General features: G+C 44.1%; 1 protein-coding gene across 1 annotated transcript; it reads left to right on the forward strand.

Annotated features, from left to right (window-relative positions):
• The first annotated feature begins 74 nt into the window (after nucleotides 1-74).
• Nucleotides 75-7,410, forward strand: LOC108417373 (alpha-1-antitrypsin homolog). Its single transcript, XM_037537699.1, has 5 exons — nucleotides 75-167; nucleotides 902-1,576; nucleotides 1,676-1,946; nucleotides 6,829-6,976; nucleotides 7,114-7,410. Exons 2-5 carry the CDS (start codon nucleotides 910-912, stop codon nucleotides 7,300-7,302), a joined length of 1,275 nt encoding a protein of 424 aa, XP_037393596.1. The 5' UTR covers nucleotides 75-167; nucleotides 902-909; the 3' UTR covers nucleotides 7,303-7,410.
• Nucleotides 7,411-15,927: the final 8,517 nt, after the last annotated feature.

Genomic DNA, 15,927 nt, shown 5'->3' on the forward strand with positions numbered 1-15,927 from the left:
GCATCACTGTTTGAAGCCCTTAATCAAACAGTAGTTATAGATTTGTGGTTAGGGGGTGGACGGTGTGGGTGGACGATGGTCTTTGGGGCATTGCGTTTGAGAATAGGTTTACATTTGAAGAATTCTGTTCCATCAGTTTCTCCACCCCAGCTGAGAGCTCCCTGCATGTAAGTAACATTATTTCACTAATCAATAACATCTAACATATAGAATTTATTACATTAAACCTACATTTATTTTAACAACACTGTACATTTTCCCCAAAATGTAACTGAATATTTGAGAAGGTCAGTGTTTGATCTAGATCTTTTTATTATTTAATTTAAACTTCTGCACTGTACTCGATGCCCAAATAAACTAAATGTAAAATATATCAAAAATTAAAAGCTCAGCATGTCATCACTGTCCAAAAAAAGCAAAACCCGTATTTCCGTTTTCTTGATTTTTTATCTTTCTCTTCCGTTAGAGCTGCTGTCCTTTACGTTTATAATTTAATGATACATCGACCAACAAAAATTTTACACATTTCTTTGCAAACATTTCTAATTACAATGTTCTTTTGTGATGTAATTCAATTCATTTTTATTCTTTATGTGTACATGAGTGTGGATTATAAATTAAATCATATTTCATTAAGCAAACTTGATTGTTTGTTCTTCAGCCCCCAAACGGATTACTGCATTGTTGTTCTCACTCACAGCATTTTTTCATCTAGACCTTCATTCAGAGTGATGACAGTAACAGCAGCGTTACAGACTGTGGCTTTTACATTACTGTTATTTTTATGGAGTTGTGCAGGGAAAGAAAGTTACATTGCATTGCAGTCTGGAAAGATATCAAAATACAGCCTCAACCTGCTCTATTGTTCAAATACAGAATAAGTGTGTTTCTCTCTGTCCAGGAGATAAAATGTGTGGAAAGATCTCTTTCTGCCTCCTGGTTTCCCTCCTGCTGACGGTGTCCTTGGCGGCCCCACATGATCATGAGGACCATTCAGCAGATCACCACAAACATCTCCACCATGGCAAGGATGAACCTCACCCCAGCCACGATGGAGATGACGACTTGTCCCGCAGACTCGCCCCTCACAATGCTGACTTTACCTTCTCGCTCTACAAGAAGCTGGCCGCCCATCCAGAATACCAAGGCAAGAACATCTTCTTCTCTCCACTGAGCATCTCCATGGCTCTGTCCATGCTGGCCCTGGGAGCCAAAGGTGAAACCCACTCACAGATCTTCAGCACCCTGGGCTACAGCCCTCTCACTCCTGATCAGGTCAATGAAGGTTATGAGCACCTTCTTCACATGCTGAGCCACAGCCAGGACACCATGCTGCTGGAGGCAGGAAGTGCTGTAGCCGTCCGAGAAGGCTTCAAACCTCTAGACAAGTTTCTAAAGGATGCTCAGCATTACTACCAAGGAGAGGCCTTCAGTGTGGACTTCTCCAAACCTGAAGTCGCTGTGCAAGAAGTCAACAAGTACATCGCCAAGAAGACCAAAGATATGATCACTGACATGGTCAAGGAACTGGACCCAGACACTGTGATGATGCTCATCAACTTTATATATTTCAGAGGTACAGTAGACACCTAAACATTCCATCAGAAATCAATGTCCTTCTCAATTATATCATGTTTTACTATAAGATAACATGCCTTGAATTCTGCCCTCTAAGGTAAATGGAAAAAGCCTTTTAACATAAAATACACTAAAAAAGCCGAGTTCCATGTGGATGAGAACACCACAGTGACGGTGGACATGATGAGTAAAGAAAGCTATTACGAGCATTACAGGGATTGGAAGAATTTCACTTCGATCATCATGGTCCCCTACAAAGGCAACACTTCCATGATGATTGTTCTACCTGATGAGGGAAAAATGGAGGAGCTGGAGAAGAACATCAACAAGGAACACCTCAAGTACTGGCATGACAAATTACATGGAAGGTAACCTCAGTCACCAGCCTTTTAATTTCAGTAAGAACGTTACAAAGAAACTTCCTACAAGTAACATTCATTTCCTATTTTATTTCTTGTCAATTTATTGCTTATATATTTGAAGGAAATCATGTTATCGTTGTTTATTGGAAAATTGTATTGGGTATGACATGCTGGAAGCAAGAGTAAATTTGTTTTGTTTACATTAGAATCCATGAATTCATTTACTGAAAAAAAAAGCACACTGGAAATATTCATATCAAAATAAATAATACAAAAGATTAAAGGCCCCCAGTCCGGCTCTCAGGGCTGTATCCTTCTCCAGCAATGAAGAGACTCAGAACTCAGACTTCCTCCCCACTTGTGGCAGAACACCTCACAGCTTGCAGGGTCCATTCTTATGCTATTGGGAACAAGCTGCAGCTTCTACACTTCCACAGCTGCTTTCTGTTTCCTCCGTTAACCAACACACCATAAACATGTGAGAGTGCTGCTTGTGTGTGTTGAGCCCCAACTCTCTGCTGTGGGATGTGTTCTGTCATGGGATGTGTTCCCCCTGCCCTCTCTGTGCTGCTTTGTCTTCTACCGTCCTCTGCCAGGTTCAATCTTTTCCACCATTTGTCTTTGAGTTTGGGGAAACGGCATTCCTCTCCAGACCGCATGGGGGTACGATCCCACTTCTAACACCAGTGTGGCATTAGCATAACACAAAATGTGGAAACGGCAGCATTAAACTTTGATTGAATGGTAGCAAAAGAGCAATTGACTGGTTTGTTTTCAGCAGTATGTTTTATTTAGCATGTTTATTTGTTCACTTTTTTGGGTACTTATATAAGAGAGACAATAAAAAACAAATATTTTTATGGATAAAGATGTAACATAGTTTTTTAACAACCATCATAGGAGATTATTATCAGGCCAACAGGCTTTTCCAGTAATATTCAGGCTTTATGTTAGGCTTCAACAGGTTCTCAACAGGTTCACTAAAAACCAAGCTAAGCAGTAAATATACAGTGCGCATGGGCGTGTGTGCATGCTGCCTGTTACAGTAGCTCTCATTTTTGTTTTTTCATTTTTCTTCTTAACTTTTATTTATCTTTTTAATAGATTGTTTATATGGTCTGTTTTTTCGCCGTGAAAGTGCTTCTTTCACTCTCCTGGTGCACTGCTGCACAGCAACATGGCTGCTTTGTTTACACCTGGGATCAACTGATCGCACTGAAGCCGGTCGGCATGGCGACCAGGACAATGAACATCCCTGAAGAGCTTTGTAGACGGACACACAGGGGATGGGGAATAAACCAACGCACGGGGAAAGTGAGGGGGAGATGGCGGAGGCTTATGGAGAAGAGGGGATATAAGCCGCGTCTCCCCTCCGTCGTCATGGGCAACGTGAGGTTGCTGGCTAAGATGGACGAGCTGACAGCACTGGCCAGGAGTCAGAGGGAGTACCGGGAGTGTAGTTTAATGTGCTTTTCAGATAAATGGCTACACCAGGATATCTTGGACGACAACATTTCCATCGATGGCTTCCAGACTGTTCGGGCTGACCAGGGAACGTACCTGTTGCCCGGACATTGAGCTGTTGGCTGTTAGACTCAGGGCCATTTTATTTGCCACCCAAGTACTCACATGCTATTATCGTGACTGTTTACATCCTCCCCTCTGCCATCCTGACATCAGCGTGTGACCTCATTTATTCAACTATAGCGCGTCTCCAAACGCAAAAGCCGAGTGCCTTTATTTCCATATCAGGCGACTTTAACCACGTCAATATGGCTAAGGCACTACCAAACTTCACTCAGTATGTGGACTGTCCCACCAGAGAGGAAAGAACACGGGACCTGCTGTATGCTACTGTTAAGGACACATATAGCTGCCCCCCCACCCCCCTCTGGGTAGGTCAGACCATAACTTGGTAAATCTGGTACATGCCACGGGTGAAGAGTCAGCCGGTGACCACACAGAAAGTGAGCAGATGGTCTGAGGAGACTTACAAGGCACTGCAGGATTCCTTTGAGGCAATTCATTGGCCAGGACTCTGTAAGACACACAGAGAGGACATCGATGGACTCGTGTGTATCACGGACTACGTTAACTTCTGTGTGGACTACACTGTCCCAATCAGGACTGTTAAATGTTACCCAAACAACAAGTTTTGGGTAACAAATGACATTAAGGCTCTCCTCAACAAGAAGAAGAGGGCCTTCAGAGCTGGAGACAGGGTGGAGGTGAGAACGATCCAAAGGGAACTGAAGACAGTGATCACGGAGGCGAAGGACAAATATAGGAGAAAGCTGGAGTGGAAACTCCTGCAGAACAACATGAGGAAGGTCTGGAAAGGAATGAGGACCATCACCAGCTTCAGGTCCAGCAACAACAGAGGAGTAGCGGACAGCGTAGACGGGGCCAACAAGCTAAATCTGTTCTTTAACAGATTTGACACTGCAGGCTCTTGGGGGCAGTCATGGGCTGGAGGTTAGGGAACCAGCCTCATGACTGGAAGGTCACCGGTTCAATCCCCAGAGCTGACAGCACATGACTGAGACACCTAACTCCCAACTGCTCCCCGGGTGCTGCGGATTGGGGTGCCTGTGCCTGTGCCTGTGCCTGTGCCTGTGCCTGTGCCTGTGCCTGTGCCTGTGCCTGGGTGTGCGTGAGTGTATGTTGTGTTTCACTTCATGAATGGGTTAAATGCGAAGGTGAAATTTCTCCATTGTGGGATTAATAAGGGTCTCTTAATCTGTCCTCCCCCATCTTGACTCCTCTACTGCCAGTCCTTAGCAGCCTATTCCACTCCCACTCCCGATAGCCTGCCCCCTCCTGTGATGGGCCATCTCCCACCTCCACCCTTCTCCCCAACTGTCACCTCTACAGTGAGTATCACTGCTGACCAGGTGAGAAGACAACTGAAGAGACTCCACACAAACAAGGCTACTGATGGGGTCTCCAGGGTGCTTAAAGCCTAAGCTTTGTGGAGGACTGCAACATGTCTTCAACATCTGAGTCTCCAGAGGGTCAGTATGATGTGGAAGATGTCCTGCATTGTTCCTGTTCCAAAGACGCTGCAACCCAGTGACACCAAGGACTACAGGCCAGTGGCACTGACATCTCATGTCATGAAGACCATGGACAGGGTCGTGTTGGATCAGCTCCAATCCATAGTCTAGCCTTTTATGGAGCTCCTCCAGTTTGCCTATCAGCCCCGCCTGGGAGTTGAAGACGCCATCATCTACCTGCTCAACCGAGTCTACGCTCACCTGGATAAGCCAGCCAGCTCTGTGAGGGTCATGTTTTTTGACTTCTCCAGCGCATTTAACACCGTCTGGCCTGGTCTTCTGGGTGATAAGCTCACAGTGATGCAGGTAGATGCCCCCCTTGCGTCCTGGATTGTTGACTACCTAACAGGCAGACCACAGTATGTACACCTGCAGCACTGTGTGTCGGACAGAGTGGTCAGCAACACTGGAGTTCCACAAGGTACTGTCCTCTCTCCCTTCCTCTTCACCCTCTACACCACGGACTTCAGCTACTGCACAGAGACTTGCCACCTTCAGAAGTTTTCTGATGACTCTGCAATAGTTGGATGTATCAGCAGGGGTGAAGAGGATGAGTTCAGGGCAACAGTGAAGGACTTTGTCGCATGGTGTGCTCAATGTGACAAAGACAAAGGAACTGGTGGTGGACCTGAGGACTGGACTGGGCTAAGAACACTGACACCCTCTACATGGCTCCCACCCACTCTACGACACGGTGATGAGACACAGGAGCTCATTCAGTGCAAGACTCATTCTACCAAAATGACCGCAGAGCACCACAGGAGGTCATTCTTACCTGTGGCCATCAAACTCTATAACTCCTCCCTCAGTGTGTGATTCACAGTGTGGATCATCTGCACAAAACTCAATACCAAACTGTTCATATGTGTAATAATAATAATAATTGTGTGCAATAATTCAGAGGGACAATAATTGAACTGCTTTGTATTAGATGTTTAATTTTTTTTTCATCACGGTCACCGCCACTTTACTATATTCATAAGTACTTAAATCTTGTGTACATATTGCAAATTTCTCTTTGTTTTAAATTATTAAAGTGTTTATTCTTTTACATAAATGGTTGCAACTGTAACAACTGCAATTGCCCTCTGGGATCAATAAAGGATTCTGAATCTGATCATATAACATTACAAATCTTGTACAGTCACTTCTGAGAGTTGGCAATATTGCAGCAGCAGTAAAGGCGTAATTAAAGGCTGCCTACTAAGAGAAATTTTGAAGGGTTGAAATCCAAGTATTTCATGAGCCATTGATTTTATTCAATAGCTTTGCTTGAAACCATCTGTAGCCAGTTAAGAGACATCTGCTTTTCACTATACATGATGCAAAAATAGTCTCTGTGTTGGCTTGTAATTCTAGTAGAGAACCTGAGCCTTCATTATTTATCACATAACAGTTTTACCTGGGGGATTCTAACCACTCAAAACCTCTCCCAAAAATCTCTTCATAAGGAGCTTTTGTTTTATGCCATAAGGAGTTCTTTGCCATTAGAGGGGACCGAATGGGAAGAGACTTGAGAAGCACTTGAGTTTTTAATGTAATGTAATTATTAGAGTAGCATCTTAACAAACACATTGTTTTAATAAAACCATGCTAAGAACATGCAGGTTCTAAGCTCCAGTGCCCCCACCACCACTTCCCAGTAAGTAGTGCAGGGAGCCAGACAGCCATTCAGGAGTAGATCATTTGTAAGTCAAGATTAAAATAAATCCTGTCATTTTCAAATTCTAACCTTTAGATTACTTGTCTAGTTGCCAAGAATCCCAAAATGATGGTTCTGTGATAAAGTGACTTTTAAGAAGTTTGAAATATTCTTCTGTTCTGCTGTGCAGTTATGTGGAACTCTTCCTGCCCAAGTTCTCCATCTCTGCCTCCTTTTCACTCGCGGACACTCTGGAGGAAATGGGAATAGTCAGTGCGTTCTCAGACAGTGCAGACTTCTCCGGGATCAGTGAGGAGACCAACCTGAAGGCTTCCAAGGTAGAGGAATCTAAAGATGTTCATCATAAGCTTGTAGGCAAACTTAATGCAGCCTAGATGAAGGTACAGTGCATTTGTGACATGCATTGCAGATCTAGAGATCCTTCACCTCATACAGATTCATGACTTCCCCACAGGTCCTCCATCAGGCCGTCCTCAAAGTTGATGAGAAGGGCACAGAAGCTGCTGCTGCCACCACCATAGAGATGGTACCTTATTCAATCCCTCCCACCGTGAACCTCAACAGACCCTTCCTTGTCTTCATTGTGGAGGAGAGCACCAGGAGCATCCTCTTCATGGGCAAGATAACCAATCCCACTGCATAGAGGCAGCCAAGTCCCACCCACACCAGCAGACCGAGATGACTGTTGAAATGCTATTGAAACACTTTCATTTCAACAAACAGAATCAAATAAAGTCAAACTGGCTGTGTATGAAGTTGTACTTGAGTAATACTTTCTGAAAAATGAAAAAATAGAACAGCCTAGAAATGATTAATGATTAATAATTGACACGTCAAGATTATTTAAGGCTTTGTTCTAGAAACCACAACTGCCTGCTGTTACTGTTTATTTTCTCTAAGTGTGTTCAGGTTTGTGCTTCACTATCATGATCTTGTACATGCTACAGTAATGTATATGTACGATTTAGCTCCACTCTTAAAAGTTCCTCCCTTTAGACCTCCACTTGAGTAAAAGTACTAAAGTATTTCCCTTCAAATGTACTTAAGTATAAAGTAAAAGTACTAAAAGAGTAATTCTGTCTCTGATGTCCTGTTATCATTTTTATAACCAGACTGGCTTCATGAACTCATTTCAGGTGAAAGTCCTCCAGCGTCTCTCTTGGTAAACCAGTCTTTTAATAGAACGTCATTAATTAGTGACGCTGACGTCTATTAAAATGATCAGAAGCACAAAACACTGAAGGTAAACAGTTTCCATCAGGGAGAACCGAGTGGCTCTGAAATCACTTTTTACACACAAGCAAAGTTTCAGTTTCAGATTTATTTACAACTTAGTTCCAAGTTTAAGTTGAATAAAAACTGGCTTTAAACTCAGGATCACAGATGAGCTCCTTTACTATGTTGATCTGTAGGCGCCTGTTCATAAACATAAACCAGCCCAAACTCATTTACTATAAAATGAAATGGTGTTTGTAGAAATTCAGAAAAAAGCCGCGTCAGTCTCGACTGCATATGTGGACATATTTCTATATTGTGCTCTATTTACACAAAGTTAGGTTAGTTCATCATTTATGTTGAACAGACTCTCCCAAAGTTTTACGCTGCTGCGCTGACGTTGAACCGCGTGCTGCACTGGGTCGGTATGACCAACAGGTCAAAACCAGCTCTAAACAAAGTGACCGCTGGGCCCTGATTGGTGCTCTGGCTTTGCGCTTCTTTCGTTTTGACATGTTACGTTTTCATACACACAGAAACCAAAAGGAACGACAGATTTCTCAAAATGTAGGAGGAAAAAGTCGGATATTAGACTCTGAAATGTAGTGGAGTGAAAGGAAAAAGTCGCCCAGAACGGAGAAACTTCAGTACAGATACACCAAAAATACTAAAGTACAGAAACTAATTACATTTACTCAGTTACTCAGTTACTGTCCACCCCTGTCTATATGGGGGGGCTTCTTCATCCACTTTCTTTTATAACTGGAAATAAAATTTGCATTTTATTGAACCTGTACATTGTTAATGTTTTGTCAGCCAAATAAAATCAGGCAGGTTGTGAACAGAAATAAATACATTAATAATAATAATAATAATAATAAAATTTACAGGAAAATTACATCAGTTACTCAAAACAGTTGGGAAATCAAACATATCAGAGCGCATGGTCCTATTCATCACAGGGCTCCAGACTGCAATTCATTTGGTGGCAGAATATTCTATAATAACTCTTGCTAAGGCAAAGCAATCTAAACAAAACAAAGTACATTGTGCTTTTCAGTATATGAAGCTTTGAACAAGCCGGGATACCCCTGCGATCTGAGCGATGAGGTAGGTGCCAGACAGCCATAGCGGCATTTCATCTCTTTGCAACACTTTGTCGGGACCAAACAGCTCCCTGTCCCCGCTCTGAAGTTCACGACGATGTGGAAAAACGTTACTAATTAATTAAAGTTAAATCAAAGTTTTGGTTTTAATCTGTTCTCTAATGTAAAAAGTGGGTAGCGAGTTAAAAAGATTGAAAACGCGTTCTTGCAAAAGTTAAAGAAAAGTGAAGAGTCAGTCTCGTAAAAAGTCAAAGTCAGATGAAAAACCAAACTCCAGCCGCAGGTTCGGCTGGAAGGTGAGAAAAGGCGTCTTTATTAGTTCCAATGTGACAAAATGACCCTCAAAAGCCAAAATGTGCAGACAATACACACACATTACATCTTATACCCAAAGATGAGCGACCTTATCACCCCTCCCGGGGGTGAGATCATCGCTACACCTATTTTTGATACATCCTGAAATCACCTTGGATACTAGTAGAACTGTTTTTTCTAGCCTTCTTATGAACCCATCCATCCATCCATCCATCCATCCATCTATTTTCTAAGCCGCTTCTCCGTCAGGGTCGCGGGGGGGTGCTGGAGACTATCCCAGCAGTCTTCGGGCGGAAGGCAGGAAACACCCTGGACAGGTCGCCAGTCCATCGCAGGTTCTTATGAACCCTTATTTCTTATTTCTTGTTTTCTGCCTTGTTTTGTCAGGCCTCCCTGTCCTCCCTGTGTCCGTGGTTTGTAACACTTTCCTATTAATTTGGTTCAAAGACCGGTTCTTACCAACCCTTATCAGCTAGGCTTCCCATTCCCAGCTAACTTCTACTGTAAAGGCAGTGTTTCTCACTCTTTCTGACCCTTTCTGCTTTGTGTCCAGAGTAGAGTTCATGCTATCCCATATATGGAAATATCGGGCCTGCTTTTTCCGGTCCCTGTCTGCCTGCCTCAGTTAAATGCTTATAGGCATGTCTGTCTCAGTTTAGTGTTTATAACTCTATTTTTAATCTTTTCCAACCTAATGATTGTTACAAAACTTTTATTAAATAGGGTTCAAGGATATTTTCTTCACACCCCCCCCTCACAACAACATCCAGCTTCGCATGTAAAGCAATCAATTACACACACGTCCGGGTACATTCAAGCATTTATAAAGATTATTGAGCTCCAAACTGTTAAAGTTGCATCAGGTCACAGACTGTATTTCATAGGAGCCCAGTTAGTGCTGTACCTACGGTAACCTGCAGTTACTGGTATAAGAAGAACAGAGTTCAGGGAGGAGCACACAGTGTTGAGGAGCCCTGTGGTTGATGTTTTATTACCACTCGCCTAGGAAATATGGTTCTTGGGTAAAGACATTGCTTCTATATAAAACCATGAACACACAGAACATTGCATCCTAAAATTGTTCTTTACATTGTGTTGTATATGGTTCTGTAGTTATATAGTATACAAGCTTGACCTCATATAGACAGACCATTTTCAAAAAGGTTCTATATGCCATATGCTTATTTCTATAAATAAATAAATAAACAAGCACTGATGGTGTCTCCATTGGATATTCCAAAGTATTCCAAAAGTATTCCAAGTATTCTCCTAAAAATTTAAGGAGTAACCATATTATGAATTCTACCTATACAAAATGTAACTTAGAATGACTACAGATACTTCATTTCTCATTTCTGAATTCCATCAAAGAAATCAAAAGTCCACAAATTAGCATAATGCAGGAATAGAAGTGGAGAACAAGAGTGATATGATAATGACATTAGATCTCACAGCCTGGTTATACAGCATGGCATTACAAATCCAAAGTTATCCAGCGTGTATGATCATTGTGGTCTGTAAATACATATCAACTCTAACATATCAGAGCAGGGAAATACATCGCCTTCCAGGCACTAGGAATAACATGCCTGGTAATAATGCAGAATGACTCACCAATGACTTTCACTGCTCAAACAGACAAGAGCCATGACAATCTTTCATCTGGGCAAACTTGTCAAAAACATATCTCTCAAAATCCACCAAGCCATGGAATGAATTCAAGCGATAGCACAGCAAGCAAGCAGAAATGTTTTTCTCTTGAACCTCATTTTGTCCTTTCCACACTGAATGATGTTAAAATCCTCTGGCTGGTGTCGTGCCAAACATTTAATCTCTAATTTCTGCTCTAATAGTACCAAATGTAACTTTTATTACGTTTTTTTGACTTGACTCATTATATTGCCTTGCATCATAAACGTCATTACTAAACATGTGGATAAATGTAAATGCACCATTTTTTTGTTGGTTACTCTCAGCATGGGGCCAACAAGATCGTTCATCCCGGCTAGTTATTGATAGCATGTTGACCATAAACAGTGTTTTTAACTGCTCCACTTGATTAGACTTACGCTGACAGCCATGCTCACCAAACAAAGACTGCTATGAGAAATAGGCACCTATCAGTGCAACATATTTAAGTATATTCACTCTAACAAATTACATATATATATATATATATATATATATATATATATATATATATATATATATATATATATATATATATATATATGTATATGTACAGTACTGTGCAAAAGTTTTAGGCATCTAAGCAAATGTTTAACCAGTTGACCTCAGCAGTGAGTTTATCACAATATACATTAGAATAAAGTCGTATTCATAATTCAAATAAACAGAAAAACAATAAAAAGTAACAAGAATTTTTGGGTCCATATTTTTCCTGGACACCTTCACAGCCGCCACAGAGACTCGTTAATATCATCAATTACATCATGAGCACAATTTACTGAGCACTGATTGGTCAAACCAGGAGCTGCTTTTTAACTACATATAATACTGGACTTCCTCGAGGAGAGGCTTGGAAATGTCTGGTAACATCCAGAAAATCATTATATATACACTGTGTGCACAATTACTAGGCAAGTCTTATTTTTGAGGATTATTTTTATTAATGACCAACTACAGCGCTCTCTGTTGACGATCAACTTTTTGTCCAGCAGCAGCCATAGCCTCCCAGACCCTGTTCAGAGAGGTGTCCTGTTATCCTTCAATGTAAATCTCCCATTTAAGAACTGCCCACAGGTTCTCAGTTGGGTTCAGGTCAGGTGAGGAAGGGGCCTTTACTGGCGAGCCATGCAGAGGAGTACCTGGATGCATGTGATGGAGCATCGTCCTGCATAAAAATCATCGTCTTTTTGAAAGATGCAGATTCTTCCTGGACCACTGCTTAAAGAAAGTGTCTTCTAAAAACTGGCAGTAGGCTTGGGAGTTGATTTTGAGCCCATCTTCAACCCGAAAAGGTCCAACCAGCTCATCTTTGATAATACCGGCCCATGCCAGTACCCCACCTCCACCTTGCTGGCGTCTGACTCGAAGTGGAGCTCTGTCCCGTTACTGATCCAGCCACGGGCCCATCAAGAGTCACTCTCATTTCATCAGTCCATAAAACCTCTGAAAAATCTGTCTTCAGATTCTTCTTGGAGCAGTCTAGATGCTTCAGCTTATGTGTCTTGTTCAGTGGTGGTCGGGTTTCAGCCTTCCTTACCTCGGCCACGTCTCTGAGCGCTGAACATCTTGTACTTCTTGATGCTCCAGCTAGGTTCTGGAATATGACAGAACTGGAAGATAATGGGTTCCTGGTAGCTTCATGCTTGATTCTTCTCAAATCCTTGGCAGTTAATTTGCGTCTTTTTTTCTCAGCACGTTTCTTGCGACCCTGTTGACTATTTGCAACAAAACGTTTGATGGTTCTGTGTTCGCGCCCCAATATCTTAGCAATTTCAAGAGTTCTGCATCCCTCTGAGAGACTTTTAGTCATTTTTAACTTTTCAGAGTCAGTTCAGTCTCTTTTTTGGCCCATTTTGCCTGAAGAAAAAAGCTGCCTAATAATTATGCACACCTTGATATAGGGTGTTGACCTCCTTAGGCCACACCCTCCCTCATTACACAGATACACATCACCTGCTACGCTTAAATCCATTAAACATTCAAGTTTATCCAGCTTGGAGTTAGAAAATATGCCTAAAAATTATAAGATGGTCAAAATACTCAGTTGCCTAATAATTATGCACACAGTGTGTGTATATATATATATATATATATATATATATATACATCCATCCATCCATCCATTATCTTCCGCTTCTCCGGGGTTCAGGTCGCGGGGGCAGCATCCTAAGCAATGAGGCCCAGACCTCCTTTTCCCCAGCCACTTCCACTAGCTCTCCAAGGGGGATTCCGAGGCGCTCCCAGGCCAGCTGGGCGATATAGTCACGCCAGAGTGTCCTGGGTCGTCCCCGGGGTCTCCTCCCAGGTGGACTTGCCTGTGACACCTCCCGAGGGAGGCGTCCAGGAGGCATCCTAACCAGATGCCCGAACCACCTCAGCTGGCTCCTCTCGACGTGAAGAAGCAGCGGCTCTACTCCGAGTCCCTCCCGGGTGACCGAACTTCTCACCCTATCTCTAAGGGAGAGTCCAGACACCCTGTGGAGGAAACTCATTTCGGCCGCTTGTATGCGTGATCTTATTCTTTCAGTCATTACCCAAAGCTCATGCCCATAGGTGAGGGTGGGAATGTAGATTGACCGGTAAATCGAGAGCTTTGCCTTATGGCTCAGCTCTTTCTTTACCACAACAGACCGGTAAAGACCCCGCATCACTGCTGACCCAGCACCAATCCGCCTGTCAATCTCCCGCTCCCTTGTACCATCACTCGTGAACAAGACCCCGAGACACTTGAACTCCTCCACTTGAGGCAAGAGCCTATCCCTGACCCAGAGAGGGCTCTCCACCCTTTTCCGCCTGAGAACCATGGTCTCGGATTTAGAGGTACTGAGTCTCATCCCGGCCGCTTCTCATTCGGCTGCAAACCGATCCAGCGAAAGCTGAAGGCCTGATGTCCCGAATAGGACCACATCATCTGCAAACAGCAGCGATGTGACCCTGAGGTCACCAAACGGGACACCCTCCATCCCCTGACTGCGCCTAGAAATTCTATCCATAAAAATTATGAATATGAATTGGTGACAAAGGGCAGCCCTGACGGAGTCCAACTCTCACTGGGAACGAGTCTGACTTACTGCCGGCCATGTGAACCAAACTCCGGCTTTGTTTGTACAGGGCCTGAATGGTTCATATCAAAGAGCCATGTACCCCGTACTCCTGAAGCACCTCACATAGAATACCCAGTCGAATGCCTTCTCCAGATCCACAAAGCACATGTGGAGAGGGTGAAGAGTTGGTCCAGTGTTCCATGACCAGGGCGGAACCCGCACTGCTCCTCCTGGATCCGAGGTTTGACTATAAGCCGGACTCTCTTCTCCAGTACCCCTGCATAGACCTTACCAGGGAGGCTGAGGAATGTGATTCCCCTGTAGTTGGAACACATCCTCCGGGCCCCTTTTTTAAAAAGAGGCACCACCACCCCAGTCTGCCAATCCAGTGGCACCGCCCCCGATGTCCACGCAACGTTGAAAAGGCGTGTCAGCCAAGACAGCCCCACAACATCCAGAGCCTTGAGGAACTCAGGGCGGATCTCATCCACCCCTGGAGCCTTGCCACCAAGGAGCTTCTTAACTACCTTAGCGACTTCGGCCTCAGTAATGGACAAGCCTATTCCCATGTCCCCAGACTCTGCCTCCTCACTGGAGAACGTGTGGGTGGGATTGAGAAGGCCCTCAAAGTATTCCTTCCACTGCCCAGTGATGTCTTCAGTCGAAGTCAGCAGCACACCATCTCCACTATATACAGTGCTAGTGGCACACTGCTTTCCCCTTCTGAGTCGCCTGACGGTTTGCCAGAATCTTTTCGGAGCCGACTTAAAGTCACTTTCCAAGGCCTCACCAAACTCCTCCCATACAAGTTTTTTTGCCTTGGCGACGACTGAAGCCACAGATCGCTTGGCCTGTCAATACCTGCCAGCTGCCTCTGGTGTCCCACAGGCCAACCATGCCCGGTAGGACTCCTTCTTCAGCTTGACGGCATCTCTCACCTACCGCCCCGACAGGCACCAACTACCTTGCGACCACAGCTACAGTTAGCCGCTTCAACAATGGAGGAATGGAACATGGCCCATTCTGAGTCAATGTCCCCCACCTCCCCCGATATCTGGTCAAAGTTCTGATGGAGGTGTGAGTTGAAGATCAATCTGACAGGTTCTTCTGCTAGACGTTCCTAGCAAACCCTCATTATACGTTTGGGTTTGCCTAGTCTGACCGGCATCTTCCCCCACCACCTGATCCAACTCACCACTAGGTGGTGATCAGTTGACAGCTCAGCTCCTCTCTTTACCTGAGTGTCCAAAACACATGGCCGCAAGTCCGATGACACAACTACAAAGTCAATCATTGAACTGCGGCCTAGGGTGTCCTGGTGCCATGTGCACATATGGACATCCTTGTGTTCAAACATGGTGTTCGTGATGGACAAACTGTGGTATGCATAGAAGTCCAAAAACTGAACACCACTCGGGTTCAGATCAGAGAGGCCATTCCTCCCAATCACACCCCTCCAGGTCTCACTGTCATTGCCCACGTGAGCGTTAAAGTCCCCCAGTAGGACAATAGAGTCTCCAGGAGGAGCACTTTCAAGCACCCTTCCCAAGGACCCCCCAGTAAGGCTGGGTACTCTGAACTGCTGTTCGGTGCATAAGCACAGACAGCAGTCAGGACTGGTTCCCCAACCCGAAGGCGTAGGGAAGCTACCCTCTCGTCCACCGGAGAAAACCCCAACATACAGGCACCAAGTCGAGGGGCTATGAGAAAGCCCACACCTGCCCGCCGCCTCTCACCATGGGCAACTCCAGAAAAGGATAAAGTCCAGCCCCTCTCAAGGAGATTGGACTATATCTAGCCGGTATCTCTCAACCTTGCGCACCAACTCAGGCTCCTTCCCCGCCAGTGAGGTAACGTTCCAAGTTCCAAAAGCCAGTTTCAGCAACCGAGGATCAGAAC

This window comes from Pygocentrus nattereri, chromosome 4 (genome assembly GCF_015220715.1).
Source record: "Pygocentrus nattereri isolate fPygNat1 chromosome 4, fPygNat1.pri, whole genome shotgun sequence".
Lineage (NCBI taxonomy): Eukaryota > Metazoa > Chordata > Actinopteri > Characiformes > Serrasalmidae > Pygocentrus > Pygocentrus nattereri.

Excerpts from the sequence above, each read along its gene's own strand:
- LOC108417373 (XM_037537699.1), top strand. The coding sequence starts at position 910 with ATGTGTGGAAAGATCTCTTTCTGCCTCCTGGTTTCCCTCCTGCTGACG. Across the intron at positions 1,577-1,675 it reads CAACTTTATATATTTCAGAG|GTAAATGGAAAAAGCCTTTT; the intron begins GTACAGTAGACA and ends CTGCCCTCTAAG. Across the intron at positions 1,947-6,828 it reads CATGACAAATTACATGGAAG|TTATGTGGAACTCTTCCTGC; the intron begins GTAACCTCAGTC and ends TCTGCTGTGCAG.